Source organism: Notamacropus eugenii, chromosome 1 (assembly GCF_028372415.1).
Source record: "Notamacropus eugenii isolate mMacEug1 chromosome 1, mMacEug1.pri_v2, whole genome shotgun sequence".
NCBI lineage: Eukaryota > Metazoa > Chordata > Mammalia > Diprotodontia > Macropodidae > Notamacropus > Notamacropus eugenii.
The window spans coordinates 102,571,069-102,596,376 of NC_092872.1; the positions used below are offsets into that span (position 1 = coordinate 102,571,069).

At 35.7% G+C, this 25,308-nt stretch overlaps 1 protein-coding gene across 4 annotated transcripts in view; it reads left to right on the forward strand.

The window, feature by feature from the left end:
- TJP2 (tight junction protein 2) overlaps positions 1–25,308 on the forward strand; it is a 148,795-nt gene that overhangs the window by 115,405 nt on the left and 8,082 nt on the right. For all 4 annotated transcript variants that reach the window (XM_072611153.1, XM_072611134.1, XM_072611127.1 and 1 more), the window contains exons 8-18: positions 1,402–1,510; positions 1,614–1,741; positions 3,315–3,381; positions 7,039–7,189; positions 11,962–12,070; positions 12,679–12,889; positions 16,405–16,592; positions 17,421–17,516; positions 17,656–17,735; positions 19,855–20,065; positions 24,246–24,346. In XM_072611153.1, coding sequence (XP_072467254.1) covers positions 1,402–1,510; positions 1,614–1,741; positions 3,315–3,381; positions 7,039–7,189; positions 11,962–12,070; positions 12,679–12,889; positions 16,405–16,592; positions 17,421–17,516; positions 17,656–17,735; positions 19,855–20,065; positions 24,246–24,346 — 1,451 coding nt within the window. The remainder of the gene's footprint in view (positions 1–1,401; positions 1,511–1,613; positions 1,742–3,314; positions 3,382–7,038; positions 7,190–11,961; positions 12,071–12,678; positions 12,890–16,404; positions 16,593–17,420; positions 17,517–17,655; positions 17,736–19,854; positions 20,066–24,245; positions 24,347–25,308) is intronic.

A 25,308-nucleotide genomic window follows, 5' to 3' on the forward strand; every position in this document is an offset into this window, starting at 1 on the left:
ACTTGCCCAGGGTCACATAGCTAGTAAGTGTCTTGAGGCTGAATTTGAAGTCAGGTCCTCCTGACTCAAGGACTGGTACTCTATCCACTGTGCCACCTATCTGCCCCAATAAATAACTTCTAAAATGTATGGTATGAGAAGAGCAAAGTCCTAGTTCAAAGAAAGGAGATATCATTCCTAGCTCATTGCTGGGGGGATGGTAGTGGAGCAGAACCTGTATTTATGTAACTAGAGCTTTACATAATGATAATCTCATTTGATTCTTATAGAAACCCAGCAAGATGTTATTATCCCAGAGGAGGAAAGTGAGACTGAGAGAGATCAAATGACTGGCCCACAGTCACACAATGTCTCGGGTCTGATTCAGACCCAGGTCACTATATCCCCCTTAGCTGCCAGACAACTAAAAGAAAGAAAGAAAAAGCAGAAAAAAGAACCAAACTGATTACTTACCACACCATTTGTGTGGGCAACACCTTTTATCTTAGTAAAAGAGAAGTTTAAAGGATAAATAGGCAGTCTAGTCATCTGGAAATAATTCACTAGAATTGCCTCATACTACAACATTAGACAACCAAGCCTCTTTTTTAAAGTAGTAAAGTATTGTTCAAGTCATTTCTCTATAAGATAGGATTTGAATCTAGTTATAACGTAGAATTAAACGTGTAGGGTGTTTCCTACTTGTGTAGCTCCTTTCTTTCCCATGGAAAAACTAATTGAAAATATGAATTTCTTAAGTTTAATAGGTTGCTTTCTTGTCTCTCAAATGCCTTTATGATATGCAGCAGTCTATTACCACAAAATTGTAAAACCTTCCAACTATTTTCATGCGTAGGGCACCCTAAGTGGAAAGTCAGTACCTTTCAACTAATTCAAAGCTTCTTAACCTGGATGAGATCTCTGAACTTGTTATTTAAAAAACTATTTTGATAATAGGTTTTTAATATAATTCATTTCCTTTGTTAATCCTGCATATTTTATGTATTTAAGAATATCATACTGAAAAGAGACCGTAGGTTCCAGCGGTTCCATGACACAATAGGTTAAGAATCCCTGCTGTCCTCAATTAATATGACAAGGTTGTGGGGGAGTCTACACAAGAATGAGATCTGAACCCCATTTTCAAAGAACTGTTTAGGGGGAGGAAACATACATTTGGGACTACACTCAGGTGCAACTTCACAAAGGAATTTTGGGTAGCGATTTTAGAAGATTCTTAATTCTAAAAGTGGTTCCTCTTAATTTTATTAATGTTTTCCTTTAAAACTCACTTTTTTTTCTTGAGGAATGATAGAATACCATACATTCCTTGCCTCTTCCTTTTTCATGTTTTATGCCTAGAGACTCTTAGAATTTCAATTAAATATTTTAATAACATGCTTTTTTTACTTCAAAAACTAGATATTTCTGAAATAGAATCAAACCGCTCATTTTCTCCAGAGGAGAGGAAGCTCCAGTATTCTGATGTTGACTATCATTCCTCAAATGAAAAGCTGAAAGAGAGGACAAGGTAAGATGGTACCTTTTATTTGTTGCTTTTAGGCTGTTTCCCTCACATTTTAAGAACATGCATAATTTATAAAGAATGTGATTTTTTTCCATGTAACTTCAAGAGAGGATACACCAAGTAGGCTTTCCAAGATGGGAGCAACACCCACACCATTTAAATCCACTGGTGATAACGTTACTGCTGTTGTCCCAGAAAACAATAAGGAACCCAAATACCAAGATGATATCCCAGGTAAGGATTTAATTTAATTTTTTAAAAAGTAAAATAAATGGAAGTTCAAAAAAAAACCTGTAAAAATCTTTTCTTCAGCATTTCAGTTCATACTTGAACACTATTTTCTCTTTCTAATTCTTCCCTTCCTCTCCCCTTCTTCCCAGTTACCCAGACTCCAAACTCCAAAGTCATCTTTGACTTTTTCCCTCCCTCTTGTCCTCCCTGTTAAGTTTTTATAGGTTCTGTCTGCACAATCTCTTGCAATTAACTTCTGCTTCCACTTAGTACCCTTAGACTTCAGGTCCTAAATAGTTCTTAATTAAACTATATTAAAATAGCCAACTAATCAGTGTCCCTTCCTCTAGTCCATAGGTTCCCAAAGTGAATGGTACTGCCCCCTGAGGGGGTGCTAGAAGTATGGGGGTAGGGCAGTAGGAGCCTTGGGTGCAATTGGGGGATGTTGAATAAAAATAAGGGGATGGTAAAAGCATAAGGAAAGAAAAGAAGATAAAATTTTGAAAAACCATTCATATATATTTCATCTGTTGTGTAATAGAGTTAAAGTCATAGTGATTACATTATTTTCCAAATAAACACACAAAATGCAAGCTGCAACCTCCAGTGGTCAAGTCCACCAATAGGTCTCAACAAGCAAGCGTTGACAGGTGAGCATATTGCACATTATCGGGAAGTCCAGAATGCTTCAGCAGGAATGTGTGTGTATAATGACTTGTTTTAATACAATAATATACAGTTAGGAGAAAACTCACAAATTTACAATAAATTATTACATTTAAGATGCATCATTTTAAAAAATTTATACATTTTTTAAAATTATGCAAATTCAAAAAAAAATCATTAAAGGGTTATTAAAGAAAATAGATTTCCAGGGGAGCTCTGAGTAATTTTTTTTAAAGGAGGGGCTATAGGCCAAATAAGTTTGGGAACCTCTGTGGTCTAGTCTCTTCATTCTCCAATCTGGTTTTGACACTGCTGGCAAGGTCTGATCACTTCACTTCCATGATCAAAACTTTCTTTCACTCTCAGTTGCCTATAAAATAAATCATGGCCTCCTTGTCTTGACATTTAAAGCTCTCCACCCTCTGACTGAGTTATATTTCAATTCTTATTTCATACAAATTTAGTTTGACCAAATTGCTAATTTTATTTTTTGATTTCTTCCTGCTTTTTCTAGCGTCTTTACGTTTGTAACAGCAATCCACCATGCCCGGAATGCATTACCCCCTCATTTATCTTCATTTCTTAAAGCCTTCTTCATTCAAGGCGTTTAGTTGTCACTTTGAAGGTAGCTTGCCTTCCTTCAGCAGAGTGAAAGTGTTTTCTTCTTTCTCAGACTTTCCTGAAGCACTTGGTCAGAATTTCTCTCTTGCTCTTTGCCCCATCAAACCTGTGTTATACTTCACTTCATGTTTTAGCCATCTCTTTTTAAACTGTAAGCTTCTTAAGGTCAGAAATTATAGTTATATCACTACCTAACACAATGACTTGTACATATTAAGTTCTTAATAAATATTTTGGTGAATCTGAAATAATTTCTTTGTTAATAACGGACACTTTTTTAAAAATGCAGTTACTCAACCTAAAGCAGCACCAAGAACTTTCCTTCGGCCAAGTCCTGAAGATGAAGCAATATATGGGTATGTTCTGACTCTCCCTCCTCCTCTTTTTTCCTATTCATAGGATAGGAAAGTATTGCTTTCCTAATACTGTTCTCTTAACTGGAGTCAAAGGTGGGGGAGTGGGAGTGTGGAGAAATACATACAAACACAAATGTATATGTGTGAGTGTATATACACACAGATATTCACATAATTGATGACTTTATGCCTGAAGAAAATCAAGAATTACTTACTTTGAAATACAGTATTAGGTGAGATTGTTGTTGGCTACCTGATTGGCATCCTAAGCATGGCATGTATTAGCTAGATGATCATAGGCAGACCACTTAGCCTGTCAGCTTCTCTTTTCTCATCTTGTAAAATGAAAATACTAATATATGTCCTGTGAACCTGAAGGGCTGGCTTTAAGGAAAGCCCTTTGTAAGCTTCAAAAGAGAGTCATGCGGAGGAAATGGCTCCATGATACTGTAGCCTGTGGTAGGGCTTAGTTCTGATTTGTTCATTCATTTATATTATTACAAAACAGAGTTGCTTACATTATTGTTATGCACAACTTGTTTGTTTATACTCTTATATGGTGGATCATTATTTTTTCCCATGCACATACACTCTCTCTTTTTTTTTTTTTTTTGCTACAACCCGTAGCAGGTAGGATGGGGATGTTGCCATAAAGATATGTGGAAGAAAAAGAAAAGGCGTAACTATAATGTGATTGGACTGATTTTTTTTTGTGATATTTAATCGATTGCATTATAGTGCCCCCCCCCCAACCTGTTCCAATACAGAGATCCTTTACTATAATGCTGCTGCCTTATAACATAATCCAATGTCCCTTAGTGTGAGCCCATCTTAAAGTCTTGTGGAATTTGAGTAGCTAAACTCCAGTGGTCCAAGATAAAAGTGACTTTAATGTACATTGTCTACTCTGTAGCAAATAGTGCTTTAATACTTGACTATATTTCTTTTTTTAAATTTTTTTATTACTTGACTATATTTCTTTTTTTTAAATTGAATTATTTATTTTCAGTGTTCAACAATCACTTCCATGTATCTTAGAGTTTTTTCCACTCCCTCCCCCTCATTCCCCCACTCCCTCCCTGAGACGGCATGCAATCTTACATAGGTCCTACACATACATTCCTATTAAATGCATGTTGAATAGAAAAATTAAAATGAATGAGAGAAACCATAAAACAAAAGAAAACATAATACAAAAGAAAATGGTCTGTTTCTATCTGCAATCCAATTCCATAATTCTTTCCCTGTGGAAGATGTTTTGCCTCAAGAGTCCATTAGAAATTTTTTTTAAGTCCATGCATTTCAATGAAGTTCTAAGTCTACCAGAAAAATTCCTCACACACTGTGGTTGTTGCTGTGTACAAAGTTCTCCTGGTTCTGCTCCTTTCACTCAGCATCAGATCATATTAGTCTTTCCAGGCCTCTCTGAAGTCTTCCTGTTCATCATTTCTTATAGCACAGTAGTATTCCATTACATTCATATACCACAATTTATTCAGCCTTTTCCCAATTGATGGGCATCCCCTTGATTTCCAGTTTTTGGCCACCACAAAGAGAGCTGCTATAAATATTTTTGTACATGTGGAACCCTTTCCCATTTCTATGATCTCTTTGAGATAGAGTCCCAGAAGCGATATTGCTGGGTCAAAGTATATGCACATTTTTTAGCCCTTTGGGCATAGTTTCACATTGCTCTCCAGAATGTTTGGATCAGCTCACGGCTCCATCAACAATGAATTAGTGTTCCAACTCTCCCACATCCTCTCCAACATTTATCATCTTCCTGTTTTGTCTATATTTCTTGCAAAGACAATAAAAATATATTTGCACAAAGATAGATAAATTTCTTTCCATCTTTATACAAGGTTTTGTATTTTGCTTTTGTCTGAACCTGTGGTTTTGTCTTTGGATTGTGGAAACTTTGTAAGTGCAGGCTGAGAGTTGCCTGGGGTTCAGTGACTAACATCAGGCTAGCAGTACACCTCAGGTGGCATTAACAAAGTGCTTGATGGTTTGCAAAGCACTTTACACAGATTATCTCATTTTATCTTCACTGTTCTGCTATTCTGCAGTGATGGTGTTATTATTCTCCCCATTTTACAGCTGAGAAAAGTCAAGTAACTTGCCTGTCAACACTGCAAAAAGATTCTTTCTATGGCTTATTTTTTGTGCCCCCAAAATATTTTGACTAAAAAACCTAACATTTAAAACTAAATATTTCCTTTATTTGCTATTCTGTCAAGAACAGCAAAATCAGTGCCTCTCCTGCACTGATGGCATCTCATTCCAACAGAGCTCTAGGCCGTAACCAGAAGAGTGGGTAGTCAGTGTGGGACAGTGAAAAGAACACTACCTGTAGAGTTAAAGGATCTGGGTTCAAACACTTCCTCTGACTCATACTATATCAGTATGACCTTAGACAAGTCACTTAGCCTTTTGGAATTTCATTTTCCTCATCTGTAAAATAAAAGAGCTGGATTAAATGGCTTTTTGAAGTTCCTTCCTTCTCTAGACTTGTCATCCAAAGAAGTAAGTGCTAACATAATTGTGCAAAGTTGTTAAAAATATGTTATAATTAGATGAGCTACCAGAAAGAAAGGTGGAATTTAATTTCTAGAGAAATTTGGAAATGATTATTACAGAAGAATACATGGTGAGGATTTAGGGTCCTAGCATCTGTTACTTTTCAGTTCAGTCCTCATCATGTATCTTATACTTTCCAGGTGCTTTCCTATAATTTTTCATAATTGATTTATTTTTATTCTACACAATTAAATTGTTCCTGTAGAAGAAAAAAACAAACTCAAAATTATACTATTTAAATCTCTGTCTTTCCCCACTAATTTGGCTGCTTAGGAAAAAAATTGTTACATGTAAAAAGATTTCCCCAATAACTGAACATAAAAGCCTTTTGAAAATTTTTTTTAAAAGTTAAACCATTTTTATGAGCATCTCTCTAAAACAAAGAATAGAGAATTTTATTGATTATTCAGGGACTTCATTACAACAATCCTTTGTGGCACTCATCCTCCTTCACTGTGAGGCTATCTGTCACTTCTAACAGTCCTCCCTTCCCCCACTTCCTAAGTTTTTGTTGTTGTTCATTTTTACTCTTTTTGGGCTGGAAAAAAAATACTTTATTAGAGATAGCCTGTGGAACTCTCTTATGGGTAAAATATATACATGAACTTTGAATTCATAGAGTTTATGACATTTATTTCAGCTGCTCAAAGGCTCAGTTCTTGGCTGTGTTCCAAATAATTGAGGTCACTGGATAAGAGGCCTTTGGGTAAGGCATAATTCTATTTTAGGAGTCATTTCTCTGTGATGGCTCCTAGTGCAGCTTGAGGTACAGTGACAATATCTGTATTTTATAGATGTGAAAATTAAATTCATCATGGTCAAGTGATTCGCCTCACTCAGTGAAGTATATTAGAATGCATGTTCTTTGGGTCTCCAGTTCACTTATGAGTCTGCTACACCTTGCTGTGTTGCTATCTATGTTTACAAAGCTTTAGGGCACCATTAGCAAGTCTCTGGAATGGTATCACTTAAATCTCTCTTTATTGACACTACTTCCATTTTATTGGATCCTTTTCTTTTTTTAATTCTCTCTCTCTCTCTTTCTTTCTTCTCTGCTGGGGCATATATTTCTAGCCCAAACACCAAAATGGTGAAATTCAAGAAAGGAGATAGTGTAGGCCTCAGATTGGCTGGTGGAAATGATGTTGGGATATTTGTTGCTGGCATTCAAGAAGGAACTTCAGCAGAACAAGAAGGTCTACAAGAAGGAGACCAAATTCTAAAGGTAAGCGTGGTCATTGCTAGAATTTTGTCCTGTTTATTGGAATTATTTGAGAGAAATGGAGTTTTTTTTTTAAACTGTTGATTTAGAAGACAGTGAGTAGCACAAAAAAAATTCATCAAAGTAGACTAGAAGAGGAATTGTCATTGCCATTGAACATTGCTTGCTAATCCTTCTTTGGATTCTACCTCTAGAAACCATGGAGCTGACAACAGCTAGGATCAGATCTTGAGAGAAGAATTGATAGTTATCTGAGAATTTCTTTAATACTCTATATACTTAGAGAGCTTACTATCTCTGACCTTTGGACTGAACTATAACTATTCAAGCTTACTTTAAGATAGATACTTGAATACAAAAGCATTTTTTTCTTAAAAACAAACTGGAGCTCCTGTTTCTTCACAGAAAGGAAGTCACTAGCTTGAATAAACATTTGTCATATAGTAATGACTCAATAATTTGTTTTTTGATTAATCAGCTATGCATTAAACTAAAAGTTACTGTACATACTAGGTATGGATTGTTTTTTTCTCCAAAAAGGATTTATCAATGTTCCCTCCCTGTTTTCACATTGCTGTCACTTCCCACTGACCCCAACTCCACCAGATAGAACTCTCCCATGTATCAAAGAAGTAAAGGCAAACAAAATAGTTCAACAAATTGACTTTTATGTATAATCCACCACCTCTCTAGTGAGAAGTGATGACCAGTTTTCAAAGAATTAAAATACTAAGAAGTGAGAACTGGCTATAATTTTCTCTTTCTTTACTGATTCTGAAGGTAATAATTGAAATCTTTCATTGCCTCATCATTCTGAAGAGCAATAACCATTTCACTGCAGATATTCAGAAGTGCTGGTTAGTCAGTCAACAAGCATTTAGTACATATTACCTAATGGGGATACAAATAGAAGCAAAAAAAAGATAGCCACTGCCCTCAAGGATCTTAACATTCTAATGAGGGAAGACAACAAGTTAAAAAAGACATTAAAAAGTGGTGAATTGCCTGCTTATGATAGGGGGATCCTTCCTGAAAATGAAGATTCTAAGAGGAACTCATCAATGGGAAAAAGGGTATGGGGGGAAATGGATAGTCCCGGGTAACAAGGCTGCAAGCACTGAGGGAAATTGGCTCTTGGTTTTTAGAACATTGGGTAGGTCAACTTCATCATTTGGATTTCTTATGTAAGTCTGTTAGCATAAAACCAGTGAATCTCCAATTTACACACACACACACACACACACACACACACACACACACACACACACACACACACGCTTAGTTCTACAGTTCTGCTTCTAATAAATATAAGGAAAAAGAATTAAGAAAATGTCAAAATTACGATAGATTAAAGGGAAAGATTGAGATGATGGAGGGAGGCTGGACAAGGAGATCAAATCTAATCGTCTCTCAAGGAAGAGGATAGTGGAATGTAAGAAAAGGATAATCTTCTCTCTCCCTGGCAACTGGCCTCATTGTAGGAGAAAGAGATATCATTTCTGGAGCAAATGAAAGGCAAACTTTTATCATGAGCTCTGCTAATGCTTTCCACTGAAATAGTAGATTCCCCGCTGGTACCAATTGAGATTCCAGAAGGGTAAATTTACAGATGTCTCAGAGTAAGGTTGAAAAGATAGTACATGGCACTAAAAATATTATTCAAAATAGTATAGGTATTAAGCACAGTTGAAGTGGAATCCAGGATAATAAAAAAATTTTTAAATTATATTTCTATTTATTTTACATATATTATATATAAATTTATATAAAATTATAAAATAATAATACCTTTTAACAAATGTACACGTGAGAAAGGTGAATGTCTGGGATAATGCAAGACCCAAATGATATAATGACCTAGAAATTTGGGAGACATCAGAGACTTTTTTATGCTCCCCCAATCTAAATTCCAGTAACTAACAAAAACAGTTATGGCACCATCTAAGGAGTACTTGGATCTCTTTGTGTCAGGTACTAAAGATACAACAACTGTTTCAGTGTGTGGAAAGTAGTAGCATTCAACATTTATACCTAACAAAGTGTTTTGTTTCCTACTGTCATCCTGTAGGAGAAACTGTAGGATCTAACTTTTCCAACTAATTGCTCCTACTAGAGATAAGGAAGTAGATGGTACTTATCCTTATACCCAATTAAATTTTGTACTAATTACTCCCCCCCACAAAAAAAAAATAAAACACTTAATTCTGCAAAATAGAGGAGAAAGGTATTGTGTTTTGTGCTGGCGAAACAACTAAGTTGAATTAATGAATTGTAATCTGTAGCTGATATAGAATCCTCTTCAGGCACAGAACAGACATGGATACACCCCGTTGACTACTAAATAACTAATGAAAGAAGCTATTTGTTGGAGAGCATTATACAATCTAGCCTTACGTATAGAAATGTGGTTGCTTTTCTTAGTTTAGTTTGTTTCAGAGTTGCTCTGTCAGTGTGCCATATTGAAAGAATGAAGTTAATTATTTTCATACACTAACCTCTTCTGCCTCCAGTTTGTGGTGCATCTTCACAATTCACCTTTTCATTTTTATAAACTGAATATGGTGAAATGGCATAAGTGGTGATAAAAGAGAAGTACGCTAGGACTACAGTAGTTTGGGTTTCGGATTGATGCTGTTGAATGACAGGTGAGACAGGTTACACTGAAGGTTTTCCTTATGTTATTAACTTAGAAGTGACCTAGGGAAACTTTCCCTTTTACAATCCTGTTTATGAAGGGAAAACATTTTTAAATACTGAAGAAGTTGTTTGTTTTATACATAATGCAATTTCATTGAAGGCAAAAGTTACCATGAAGAGAGGTAGAGTGACCTTATTGGGGAGGGTGCAGGGAGAGAAGGGGAAGAGACAGACAAGAAAACCTAACTTGGAATACTGCCTCTGATACATATTAACTGTGTGATCCAAAAGCAAGTCAAATTAATCTTTGTGCTCTAAGCAGTTCTTTAATATCTATCTTGCAGAATAGTTGCTGATCTACCTTGGTGAAGGGAATTTCCTTTCCTGGGAAATTCCTTACGTGTGTAATATCTTCAGCTGAGACACAAAAAAGTGCCAAGCATATATTTAGACCAGCTAATACCCGTGCTAATTTGAAATCATTTTTCTTTCCTTTCTTTACTCAGAATTATTGTATTTGATTGCTCAGTCACTCTGGTTAGAGGATTTTGAAAGGTTATGGTATCTGTCATTCTGTTTCCATCCCATGCTCCTTTTCCTCACTGCCACCACTACCCCACATTTTACTTAATATCATTCTTCTGTTCTTTTCTATAGAACTGAATAGTCTTTTTAGTCTGCATATAATCCTGCTCTCCCCACCCCCTCATGGTAGACTTTAAAAGATGTATATTTTCAGTTACCAGTCCCAACCAGCTTTCAAAATCCAGAACTAGAAATACAAATTGTGTCCCTTTTGTTTGACCTACATTTAGATTTGACTTGACTCCTAATACTCTGCACCTAGTTTGTACTGAAAAAAAGATGGTAGTCTGCTATACAGAATTATAGGGAAGGGGCTAGACCTGTGACTTCGCTGATCTAAAGGACCTCCTGGTAAAGGAAACTTCCTCTATCCATGCAGGTCAGGGCCATCTTGTGCTTATAAGACTTAAGGAGTTACGTAGAACACTGCCCAGGGTCACACAATCAGTATGCGTTAGACATAGGAATTTCAATCCAAGTGTTCCTGGGTTGTAGATCAGCTCTCTAACTACTATACCACAGCTTCTGTGTTTTTATAGAATTCTACATAATTACCAAAAAATTTGACATAGCAGCATAGCAAAATGGAATACAAAAATATAAGGGTAATGGGACATGGGTATTTTTTCTGACTGTCCTTCCTGCCTGGAATTCTCTCCCTCCTGTCTTCCCTGGTTTCCTTTAAGTCCCAGCTAAAATTTCACCTTCTCTAAGAACAATTCCCCCAACCTCTTTAATGCTAATGCCTTACCTCTGTTTATTTTCTCTACTTTATCTTGTTTGTATGTTGTCTTCCCCATTTGACTGGGAGTTCTTCAAAACTAAGGACTCTCTTTTGTCTTCCTTTGTTTCCCCAGCACTTAACATAGTACCTGAGATGTAACAGTCACTTAATAAAGGCTTATTGACTGACTAGCATAGGCCAGGTAACGTTGAGATCTAAGAAAGGGATTGAGAAAGGAATGATGCAGCTATGGTAGTCAGGCTGGGTAGAGCATAGTACAGAGGCTTGGGCAAACATGAATAGAAGGGGGCACACACCAAAACTGGTAAGAAAAATAATGAGAGAAATGGAGAGTTTTACCTATGGTCCACAGGTCATGCTCAGGAGGTTGAGACTTTTTAGTAACCTCTAGCTGAATTGTAGCCTTCCCTTCAGAGGGCCATCTCCAGTTGTCTAGATCTGTCTCTTGCCACTGGATTCAGATGGCTCCAGAGGAAAAACTGAGGCAGGTGATTCTGCGTAGTCCTCCCTCACTAAAATCCAATTTGCTTGCATGTTGTGACATCCCCTTCCTGATATCATGGTTCTCATCAAGAATAAAGGACAGACAACAAGAAAAGCAACAGCTTTTCCTTCAAGTGTATTCTGAGAAGGGGTTTGCAGGTTTCACAAGGCTGCCAATGAAGTCCATGACATAAAAAAGTTAGGAATCCCTGCCCTAGGGTTAGCTCTGAGTAAGAGAGCCTTGTATTTTCTTTTAAAAAGTAATTGAGGAATAATGTGTGTCCAAAAATATAATCCTTTTGTTACTTATTTCTTTTTGCATTAGGTGAACTCTCAGGATTTCAGAGGCTTGGTTCGAGAGGATGCAGTTCTTTATCTTTTAGAAATTCCCAAAGGTGAAATGGTGACTCTTTTAGCTCAGAGCAGAGCAGATGGTAAGGAAATTTTTCTTTATGTTAATAAAAATGGCTTGGTCATTTGGGAGCAGGTTGTTGAGGTAACTTGTCAGGAGAATATACAAAAAGAGTTTTGAACAGTAAAAAGTTTTGGTTGTTAGGTAAAATGAAGGAAAATTTGTTATCTTGTGGTAAGAGGTAGGTTCATGAAATTTGTAATGAGTCATGTGGGGGGTACCTTTGGAGAGGAAAAAAAATAGGGAAGCACTTGAGTAGAGATCTGTATGTGTGTTACTTATACAGTTTCATTAACTGCGTGGACTTAAAAATAAATACATTTCTGAATAGAAGGCCTCCTTGAGGAGCTGTGACTGGAAGTGTGGTTGGGTCTCCAGCTTTTAGCTTCAGGAGCAGGGTGGATGCTGTTTTTTTAATATAAATTCATTAAGTGCCTTTTGTCATAAAGAAGAGGTGTGTCCCAATGGCTTTGAATTGTGGCAGGGTAATGGGAAAAAGGGAAGGGTATTTATCATATTCTTCAATAATGAACTGAACTTCCAAGAGAAGATGATTTCATAGGGACATAGGAAGTAATAGACAGTGAAGGATTATGGTCAGCTAATCTAAAGGATGCTTGTCTTTTTCAGTATATAGGGACATTCTGGCCTGTGGCAGAGGGGACTCATTTTTCATCAGGAGCCACTTTGAATGTGAGAAAGAATCACCTCAGAGCTTAGCATTCACAAGAGGGGAGATTTTCAGAGTAGTGGATACACTGTATGATGGCAAGCTGGGTAATTGGCTGGCTGTGAGAATCGGAAATGAACTGGAAAAAGGCCTAATTCCAAATAAAAGCAGGTACGTGAGCTATGACATTCATAAATGCCCCATAAAAGCAAAAATCTCCAAATCCTGAGTCATCTAACCAAATTTATCATGAAGTAACCTGCCTTCATCTCTTTCTTATAAATTGGGCTTAAAGATGAAAGGGAACTGCAATGGATCCATCAACTCAGTCGTTATGTATGTTTGACATGCACACAACTTGTTCCACCTCATGTTGACATTTGAATTGTTTCCAAGGCAGTATTTATTCTCTTACTGCACATGGCTGAAACTAAGAGTACATAATGTACATATCAGGAATGAGCAGCCCTTTTTGAAACTTGAGTTGTTATTCAACCCAAACTCCCAGAAAAGGACTATGAACCTTTTGTGCACTCAGTAAATACTTGTTGATTCACTGACCTTGAGCAGCCCAAGAAAAGTAGAGTTTGGTGGGCAAGTATTTTCTTTTTTTTTTTCTAATTTAATTTAACTGTCAATTTTTTTCTCCTCTTCTCCAGTAAGAAAGAAAAAAAACAACCTTGTTACAAATATACATAGTTAAGCAAAACAAATTTTCACAATGGCCATGTCCAAAAAATATCTTTCAATTCGTACCTTGAATCCTTCACTTCTCTGTGGGTTGGTTAGAGGGCAAGTACTTTCTGCAATAATAATAATAATGGCTCAGACTTAAGTAGTTCTTAAAAGCTCTTTATATGGACTGATACCAGTCTGCTCTAGAATAAAAGGCATTTAAGAGTCTCCTTTTACATATCTTCTACCAAGTTTTTTTAGCTAGTCTATTTTGGCTTTTTCTCCTTCCTGCCATATTGTATCTTTTCTTAAAAAAAGACATAAAAGTTACCAAATTGTCTATTCTGTTAAACTGCTTAAAGTTATAACTATTTTTGATCAAGGTGGCTGCCTGAAAGAAGGCAGACCATCCAGCTACTACATACCTACTCTAGGAAAAACCCCAAATTTACACCAGACTGAATAATAATTAGAAATTCAATGAGAAACTGAATTATCCTACCCTACAACTGCACAAAAAAAAAATCCATGAATCTGTGGGAAATGGAGCAGTCAGCAACCTCTCAGTGCAACTAGAAATGGGCCAGAGAAATGTATAGCCTGATAGGCTCTGTGTCTGGTAACAAGAAGGGAAAACCATTAGAGAAAGCCTCTGTTTAAGAGTTGGGTGGTTTGGGGTCAGTAACCTATATAAGAGACCTTGGAAGCCCTAAAAAGTGGCATTAATCGGTGTGTCAGAGCAGCCTTCAGACAGGGACAGCTCTGAGGCTCCAACGGTCCTGAAGATCAAATACTCTGAACCCCAAACTTCAAGGCACGGCCAACTCCAGTAGATGGAAATCAGTACAAGAAGTGAGTTAACCACCCCAGCTAAAATCATAGCAGGGGGCTTACATAAAGCCTCAATTTATGGTGTAAAGCTGGAGAGATGAGTAAACCAGAATAAAAATATTATTGTTGATATAAAGAGTCCCCAAAAGTAGGAGAGAATAATTCTCTAGCAAATGCAAACAGATTTTCAAAAGGAAAAAGCAAGGTGAGGGTGGGGTTCCATATGAGACTAAATGAATAGGTGAAGCAAGAGATAAAATACAAATAAATGAAAGCTCCAAAGGAAAGAATTGAGTTGATAAATCACTTAGAAGAGAAAGTCGCAAACTTTCTTTAATTTATTTAAGTAAGGAATCCTAAGTAATGGTCTCCTTGAAAACCAGGATAGACCAAACAGAAATCAATGACCCCATGAGGCAGCAAGAAGCAAGAAATATTAAAGCAAAATCAAAAGATAAAAAATAGAAGAATATATCTTATCAAAAACAGTTAACTTTGTAAACAAGTTGAATAAAGATGATTTAAGAATCATTTGACTCCATGAAAAGTGATTTAAAAAAAATTAAAACTAGATATTACATTTCAAGAATTCATGAGTAAAAGTTGCTCACTGTTTCAGAACCAAAAGGAAAAGTAAAGATAGAAAAAAATCCACTGGTCATCTGAAAGAAACCCCCAAAAGAGAAGTACTGGAGGAGCTCCCAAGTGAAAGAAAAAAGTGCTACAAACATCTAAGGAAACACAAGTAGATTGATACAAAAGTTGGCTGAAGAGAATGTGGTGGGAGAGGAGAAGGAGCAATTGAGCTTGGGGGTGGGGGAAATGAGGATTTCTAAGTTTTTCTGATGAGAAGATCAGAGCTACGTAGGAGTTTAGAAATACAAGAATCAAGAGAAACCTTAGAAATTTTATTTGAGCAACCCAAAAAAGTCATATGGTGGTGTAGTGCTACTATCATTTTAATAGGAGGAGAACAAGGGTTCCTTCAAAACCTGTTGCCCACAGTGTATTTTAAGGAATTAAATTAAATTATCAAAGGTCCTGAAGGAGGAGTGGTTTTGTTCTGAGGGTGTGAGGAGGGAAAAGAGATAAAAATGTAAAGTAATGCAGAAAGGAGGAAGAAGGTGGGAAGGAATCTTTCTATATCTCATAATTGGGATATGTGAGATTATACAAAAATGAGAGCAAAGTGAACATCAGATGGACCTCACTTACCTGAAACAGACAAAGTGAGTTTGAACACACTCATTTGATGCAGACATAAAACAAACTCAACACAGCACAGTCAGGGATCATTTTGAGGGGAAAATTAGTAAGAGTGCAGATAATATGAGAGGGAATAGCTGGAAGCAAAACAAACTTCCTGAACATAAAGGGGAAGGGATTAAAAGAGGAAAAAAGGAAAGAACTAGAATCTAAAAGCCCATCAGTTGGGGAATGGCTCAACAAATTTTGATATAGAAATATAATGGAAAGGAATTATCAAAGAGATGATTTCAGAGAATATGGGCCATATGAACTAATAGTGTAAATCAGAACCAGAACAATTCTTTTACCAGATCATAGTAAAGACATACAACTTTGAACAACTTAATTCTGACCAATACAGTGACTAGCCATGTCTCCAAAAGACATATGATAAAGCATGTTACCATGCTGACAGATGATGGACTGAGATGCAGAAGATACATTTTTGACATAACCATGTGGGCTCATTTTATTTGACTGAGTTTACTCAATACCAGGATTTTCTTTTCTTTTTTCAGTTTTTGATTTGTAGGATAAGGGAGGTAGCAATGATATACTAAAAAAAAAATAATTGAAACTTGTTTTAAAATACACAGAAGGGAATAAAGAGAAGTTCAGAAAGATGTGGAGACCAGGAGAGCAGTTTTGAAAGTAATATGTGACATTTATTTTATACTTTTTAAAAAAGCAAGTCCTATGAAATAGAGAGTCACATTTTCACATCAATCTTTTGTGTTCTATGTTTTTGGAAATGCCCCCTTTTTGACATAATAAAATGTTCATCATAAAAAACCAAAATTTTTAACAAATTTAGAATTGAATATTTTCTATGTAAGATCCCAATTTTTCAGTGTAATATGTACCTAACACAGTCCTTTTCTGGGTTCAGAAATTTAATTCCCTGTTTTATTTGTTTATTTTTTTTTTTTTAGAGCTGAACAAATGGCCAGTGTACAGAATGCTCAGAGAGACAACTCTGGAGACAGGGCAGATTTCTGGAGAATGCGTGGCCAGAGATCTGGAATGAAGAAGAATCTGAGGAAGAGTCGCGAGGACTTGACTGCTGTTGTTTCTGTCAGCACCAAGTTCCCAGCTTATGAAAGGGTTCTGCTGCGAGAGGGTGAGGAATACCGAAAGGGGCTGTGTTTTCCTTCTATGGTGGCCTTCAGTATATGGTTGTGTTAAGATCAAGTTTATCAGAGATTAACCAGACAATAAACTATACGAATTTTTTAGCGTTTTTGAAATTCTCTGAGGGAATATTTTCAGGGTTCCATTTTTTTCTTTTAAAATGCTTTTTAGAAGTCTATATCCTAACCCTACTCTCAAGTTTATCATCACAAAAAGACAGCAAACATTAAAGAATATTCAGTTTTATAGACAATCCTCTTTTTTTGTGATCTGTTTGTATGGGAAACTTTTTTTTTGGAGTTTAAGTTCATAATAAAAAAAGGTTCTTTTAGTCTAAAATTGAATCTTTTCTGGTTTTTAAGAGAAAGAAAGAGAAAGCTGAACAAGTGGCCAGTGTGCATTGAATGTGCTTAGAGAGACAACTGTGGAGACAGGGAAGATTTTTTAATTCTAAATTTAGGAGGAAAATAAAACTTTTTTCTTTGAAAAAAAGTTTTTTTCGAGGTAGATCTGTGATTTCATTAATATAGGGAATTGAAACATCTGTGAACACAAATTAATCCGTGTTCTACAACTTTAATTCAGAGAGAGTTGCCTGGAGTATTTAGTGGTTAAGTGACTTATTCAAGGTCACACAGCTAGTATATATCAGAGACAGGATTTGAACCCATGTTTTCCTAACTCAGAGACCAATTTTTTGTTGCCTGCTCCACACATCAAATTTCATTATCCTAAAGAGTCTAGAAAACCATTTTAAGTGTCCTAACAAGTATTACAATTGTATATGTATCCTGAAGGCTTTCCTTGTCTCCTTTAGCTGGTTTCAAGAGGCCTGTGGTCTTGTTTGGACCTATAGCTGATATAGCCATGGAGAAGTTGGCCAGTGAATTGCCTGAAGTGTTTCAAACTGCTAGTAAGTTTCACTGTCACCTTTTTTTTTTTTTCACTTTTGGGTTTATATCTTTTAACTGATTTAATTACTTCTTTATGTATACAAAATATATATTCTCTCTCAATATGTCTCTCTAAAACCAAAAACACTTTTTTCACAGAGACAGAACCAAAAGATGCAGGATCTGAGAAGTCCAGTGGAGTTGTGCGATTGAATACTGTGAGGCAGATTATTGAACAGGTAAGATAATTCAGGAGGCAGGTAGGTGGTAAAGTGGATAGATTGTTAGACCTGAGTTCAAATGTGACCTTAGATACTTACTAGCAGTGTGACCCTGGGCAAGTCAGTTAACCCTGTTTGCCTCAATTTCCTCATGTGAGAAATGAACTGGAGAAAGAAATGGCAAACTACTCCAGTATCTTTGCCCAAAAAAATCACAACAGAACTCAAATGGGATCACAAAGAGTTGGACATGACTGAAATGAGTGAAGTACAACAAGAAGATAATTCAACTTCTAATTTGTTTTCCATCAGAAGTAAATGGGGCAAACAATTCAGAGAGGTTTCTATAAGGAAACCAGGCATGGAAGCCAGAATATATGTACAAAGGTACTAAAAACAGAGGTGCAAGTAGGCATGTCTGTCTGGAATAATGAATATATGAATGGTACTAATGGGAAATAAACCTGGAAAGACAGACTGGAATCAGATTGTGAAGTCCTTTAAATATCAAACAGCAGAGTTCATATCTTTTCCTAAAGGCAATGGGAAAGTGTTTAGTCAGACTTGCGCTTTTTTAAAAAAGCAAAATTATTTTGATGACTATATGGAGAATGGAAGGATTTGGAAACAAGGAGAGGTTTAGATGTGATAGTGTAGGCAAATAATAATTAGGACTTAAACTAGAATGATGGCTGTAAGTAAGAAAAGGGTAAACATGTGGGATATCACAGAGAGGCAAAATCAACATGATCTGGCAACAGACCATGCATGGGAGTTGAGAATAACTTGAACATTGTTAACTTGGGTGACTAGAATGATGTAGATGTGCTCATTAGAAATGGAAAAGGTAGGAGGAGGGATGGATTTAAGGAAAGAGATATTAAGTTCTTTCAGGGTATATTCAGTTTGAGATGTCTGTAGGACATCTCGATGATGTTGTTCAAGATAGTTGATGTTGCATAACTTCAATTCAATAGAGAAATGAGAGATTCTATGTTGAACATATTGAGTTTGAGATGTCTAAAGGACATCCAATCCAAAATGTCTAATGAGCAGTTAGGTGATGTGGGATTGGAGCCCAGGAAAGAAACTAGGGGTGATACGTAGATTGAGATATGATCTTTGTAGTTTTAAGCCTGTGGGATCTGATGAGGTCACCAAGTATATACAGAGAACATTCCCCTAAAGTTAGGGGAAGGAACATCAATGATGACCCAGCAAGACACTGAGGAGTGGTCAGATAGATATGAGAACCAAAAGATTAGAATGTCACCCCTCCTGCATTTAAAAAAACCCTCAGAGATAAGAAAGTGACCAGTAGGACCATATATTACAAAGAAATCAAGATAGATAAAGACAGATATGATAATTAAACCCCTGGGAGTTGATAAAGTTATACAAAGAGTATAGGAAGAGAAAAGGGTTCTTCCAGATCAAGCTCTGGAGGACACCCATACTTTATAGAACTTACAATGGCTATAGTGAATTGAAAAATAAATGGTTAGACAAAGATGAGAACAAAGAGAGATAATAGGCACAAAAGCCAGTGGAGGAAAAAGTATGCAGAAGAGAGTGGTCAGAAGCTGGAGAGGTCTAGAAGAATGAGGATGGAGAAAAGCCATATTTAGGAATTAAGGGATATTAGTGGTCCTGAACAGAGAAGTTGCAGTCAAGTGGTGGTATTTAGAAGTCAGATTGCAAGGGAATAAGTCGAGGCAACACGTTTAGATAACTTTTTCTAAGAGTTTAGTTGAAAGAGGAAAGGGATGTACAGAATAATCACTTAAAGAGGACAGGTTTTTGTATAGATGGGGACTTATGGGTATATTTGTAGGCATCAGGGAAGGAGGCCTTTCTGGAGTGCATGTGTTCTTAACAGAATCCTCGTAATGTACTAATAACTTCAGATTTGTTTTGGGAAAAGTGCTCATGAGGAAAACATGAATATTTTGGGAAAAATTAATTTCATTGTTATGTTTAGGTGATTATGAACTTCTTGTAACATCTGCTGCTATTGCAGCCTTAGCTTACCATCATGTATATGATTGATTTCCAAATGTTCAATTGCCTTAAGCCTATTTATACAATTTTTTTCTTTTGCTATTACATAAAAATATTATGCATCTTTTCATAACAGAATAAACATGCACTTCTGGATGTAACCCCTAAAGCTGTGGATTTGTTAAACTATACCCAGTGGTTCCCAATTGTGATCTTCTTCAACCCAGACTCTAGACAAGGAGTGAAAACAATGAGACAGAGGTTGAATCCTACATCTAACAAGAGTTCTCGGAAGCTGTTTGACCAAGCCAGTAAACTAAAAAAGACTTGTACTCATCTTTTTACAGGTAAGTAAATTTTGACCTGGAATTCTTCAACAAGTGGTCAAGAAGGGTTGGGGAGGGAAGGGCTAAGTGTGAACTTTAAATAGTGAATTTGGGAAAAAGTCTATGAAACTTTGGGGAAAAAAGTGTAATCTTATGATGTTGAATATGCCATGATACATGAATTCTTTCTCATAGATCTAGAGTTGAAGTGACCCCAGAGGCCATCCAGTGTAACCTCATTTTACAGATGAGGAAACTGAGGCACGGGGAGGTTAAGCCACATGCCCAAGATCTCACGGGTGGTGTCAAATAATGCAATATGAATCCCTATCCCCTGACTCTTGAGCCAGTGTTTTTTCTACTGTAAGACATTGCCTCTATCTAGCAGAGAGGGCTTTTTTGGTTTTTGTTGTTTTGGGGCTTCAAACTAATTGTCCATATGCTCTACTGTTAGACAGGAAGTGTGTGTGCCCCAAATCTAGGAGACTTTCTCTTTTGAGCTTTTTGTGTTCGACTTTGATGAAAATGTGTGTTAGTGGGTGAATCATTTACCACATTTGGTTCCTTTTGAGGTCTGTGTTCTCCTTGGTCTAAACAAGTGGGTGTAGATCCACTCTGTGGTATGATGGTATTTTAGTGGGGAAATTGGCATTCTTCACAGAATCACAGAATTTTGGGAATTGAAAAGGGCCTAAGTTACCATCTAGTCCAAACCACACATGAAAGTAATTAAATCTTTGATCCTTTCTGTAAGTCTTAGAATGTGTATATTGCAGAACTATATTGGGATTATATTATCATATATATTATATTTGGGACTATATTTGGGATTATATCAGTATAGATCTGTGTGGATAGGGACTCTGATTTCATTGGCATAGTCAACTCCCTGTGTGAGGAAAGTCTGTGTATCAGCTTCTTTGTTTCCTATGGTCTTAGAGAGCTATGTAGACCAATGACTGGTTGAGTAAGTGATCGAACAGCCAACATGTCTCAGATTCAAGACTTGAGCCTAGGGCTTCCTGGTTTTGCTAGGCTGTCTGTTCTCTGTGCAACAAGGCTTCTCTTTTATGAAGAGTTATTTAGATTATGTGGCTGCCAGAAATTACTATGTAATTGTGGTTATGTCCTAGGCATCAGAAACCTAGGGCGTATACTTATTTTAAATTGTATATTTTAAAGCATCAGTAAATTTTTATCGGACTTTGGTTAAAATGACAAAAGTACAACATATGAACAACCAGAATTGTTGATTTTTTTTCTGCTGGAGAGATCAATTCCATGACAGGAGTTTCCTGTAGCACTTGATATGGTTTTTTTTTAAGCTTTTATCACTCTACCCTAAATAACAAGGAGTTAACAATAAAGTGTTGCTTTTATATAATGTTAATAATATAATTATAATAATATTAATATTATATATTAAATGAGCTGTTATGGTGTTCTTATTTTTAGAATATTTATAATAGAAATGTGTTTTGTTTTTTTTCCCCATTTTATTCCTAAGTTGAGTGAATACACATCACCCTCTCTACCTTTTTTAGTTTAGTTTATCCATATGTAGAATCTGTTGTACTTACATTTAACTCCAGATAGAAACCAAGTTGTAATTTGGTAAACAGCATCTTTGTGCCCTAATGCTCCTCTTGAATTTTCCATTTTATGCTCAAAATGTGAGCTTAGTCCCTGGAGGACTACTTTCAGATCATTTTTCTTATATTATACAGCTGTGATATGGCCACAGATGGCCAAAAAAAAAAGCACTGACCATATAGGACCATAACTGGGAAATAATAAATCATAATTTTTCTTTGAAATTTCCAGGTAAAATAACTTACCTCCAAATGCCAAGTGCAAGAGGTTTGGGCTTTTTTTTTTTCCGTTGGCACAATACATTTTGGTAATTTTCTAGCTTCTTTGGACAACTTAAGATTTGAGATTTCCAAAGGTCAGTGGTAGAATTTCATCAAAAGAAATAATGATATGTGCCACTAATGATAGTACTCAAGTGCATAATAGTTTGTGACATTTATCTCTCTTATTTAAACTATATAGTCTCAGTTAGACATTTTTAATGATTGGATCTACTTATTACGTGAATCTTATAGTTTCACCTTTGTTTATGGGTATATGAACACACATATCTATGTTCATGTTTTACAGAAATAAAATAGTATAGCATTGTCTTTTTTTATTTGCTTTGTCTGTTTTCTGTTATGTGTTTTCATTTCTTTACTGTCTCAGACCGCAGATCATTTGCATGACTAATTTAGACCTATTATTAGACCTATAAATGCCAGTTTTCTGAGAGTGATTAAGAATTATGTTCCAATGGACTTTATGTTCTGAATTATTACCGTGCAAAAGTCAATAAGATTGCCATATTCCTAATGTCATCTCTTTTATCTTTTTTCCGCATTGCTTTTTTCGGTCCTGTGAATGTTCATTTATTGTCACATTTTGAAAGATAGTCTTTAATAAATGTTATCCTTTTAAATTTTCATAAATGCTAGAAGTATTTAAATAAAGTTAAAAGTATGGTAAATCTAATACCATTAGTACAGGACAGTGAATAATCTAAAACCCTACAGATGATAAAAATATTTTTTTAATTTACAAAGCATTTTTTTAAAAGAAGATATTCTGGTTTATATTTTGAATTATAATTAATTTTAATTTATTCTAAATAATTGTAAATTATTTATAAATTCTAAATTATATTTTGAATGTTGTACTTTGTTCAGGCTAACTTGTTTATGTTCTCTAAACACCTCCCAACTCAGAATGGGTGGCAATAGCCCATCAATCCTTTGGCTGAAAGTTGTTAAACCAGCCTAAGTTTAAATTGCTATGGATAATCAAGGTGCAGGCAAAGGAGCTGCCTCTTCTTTTAATATTGTGCTTAATGCTTGATTCGTTTTTGTTTTCTCATTGAGTTCCTCATAAAAGTTCTGTGAGTGAGATTCTATTAATGTCCTGGCGCTGTAGATAAAGAACTCGAGGTTCAGGGAGGTCGCACAGCCAGGAAGCAGCAGCAGCAGAGCTCAGAATCCACAGTCCGCTGTTTCCTCCATTGTTAAATGAAGGATGTTTGTTAAATAATGATTGTAAAGTCTTACAAAAAACCTTAAAGGGCTATATAAAGGTGACCTAGGAGAGGCAGCCTGAGAGAGTGGATAGTTGGAGTCAGAAAGACCTGATGTCACAACTTACTTCTAACATTTAACCAGCCTATTAATTAATTAATTAATGGGCAAATTAATTAATCTTTTTAAGCCTCAGACAATTCTCTAAAAGCTGGAAGTTAGAAACATGTTGAGATTTTCATGAAAGGAGTTCCCTATGTTCTTTTATTAAATTGGATCAAAGGTATATTAATAAAGCATGTCATTGTTTTATATAGTCAAATGAGCAGTGTTTATATAGTCCTTTTCTTAAGGTATTTTGCCTGTAACATATCTAATATTTTATGATTCTGAAAATATGCTGTTACATTTGTTGTTGATATTTTTAAGAGAATTTTTCTGAAATAGAAATTTCAATAGGAAATCCACAAATGTGATTTTTCTGATACCAAAATAAAAAGGCACTGGATTTGGAATAAGAGAATCTGAGCTGGAATCCCAACTTCACTAATTTTACTACCTATATTACCTTAGGCAAGTCATTTAACTTTTGGGTCTCACGTTACCTCATATGAAAATTGAGAAGACTGGATTTGATGAATAGGGGGTCTCTTTTAAATCTATAATGCTTATGATTTTAACAGCTAAATTACTAAGTTTTAATTTTATTCTATGATTAATATTAAATGGTCATTAAAATTTCTTTTGTAGCCACTCCTAGGTGGCTCAAAGGATAAGAACATTGGACATAGCCCACAAGTCCTGAGTTCAAATCCTGCCTCAAACAATTACTTGCCATCTAAATCTGGAGAAGTCATTTAATCTCTTTCTGCCTCACTCTTGTCTTCTGTAGAATGAGAATAATAATAACCCCGACCACAAAGGGTTATTGTGAGGATCGAATGAGATAACATATGGATAACATATATAAAGTGTTTTGCAAAAAAAAAAATTTATACACTGTCTAGACACTAGCTTTTGTTGTTATGAATATGACAAACTGAGAGGATGTTTTAAGTAGAATACCTTTGTTAGGGAAATGTGCTCAATTTATGAAAATGTGTCATTTTCAATAGGTACCATCAATCTCAATTCGGCCAATGACAGCTGGTTTGGCAGCTTAAAAGATTTGATTCAGCAGCAGCAAGGAGAGGCAGTCTGGGTGTCTGAAGGAAAGGTATGTGAAAAGGATGTCCTACTAGTCCAACCAACTTTTTCATTTTCAGAATCTCAACAAAGTAATGATGCAATAAACCTATTTCCATAAAAATAGAATTAAACATGTTTAGCACAGTTCTGAATTTAATAAATCCTTTTGCAACAAATAGGAAATGTAAAGAACTTTGGAAAGAACTTTAGAAACCCTGAATGCACTTCTCATTTTCCTTTTAAGATACAAAGTAGTGTTGAAATTCCCTTATATACAAGTCAGAGTACAGTTTTTGAGAAACAGAAAGAACTTGGAATATAGCAAATTCAGAAGACAATGATGAAAATAATTTTTAAAAATGTGATATGACTCGAAGTTAAAAAAAATAAACCTCAAATTAATTGCTTGGGGAAGAGACCAGGAGAAATTAAGTAAGTCTTATTTGGAGTAGATGACTGAATTGAGAGGATGCCCATCAATTGGGGAAAGGCTGAATTAGTTGTAGTATATGAATGTAATGGAATATTATTGTGCTATAAGAAATGATAAGCAAGCAGATTTCAGAAAAACTTGGAAAGGCTCATATGAACTGATGTGAGTGTAAAGAGCAGAACCAGCAGAGTACAGAGTAACAGTCACATTGTGAAACAGTCATCTTTGATAGACTTAGCTCTTCTCAGCAATACAATGATCTTAGACAATTCCAAAGGACTCATGATGGAAAATGCTGTCCACATCCACAGAAAGAACTATGGAGTCTGAATACAGATCAAAGCATACTAGTTTTCATTTTGGGGGTTTCCCCCCTTTTTTTTCTGTTTCTTCTTTCACAACATGACTAATATGGAAATATGTTTAAATGATTGCAGATATATAACCTGCATCAAATTGCTTACTGTTTTAGGGGAAGGAGAAAATTTGGAACTCAAATTTTTTTGAAAATAAATGTTAAAAATTGTCTTTATATGTAATTGGAAAAAATAAAATAC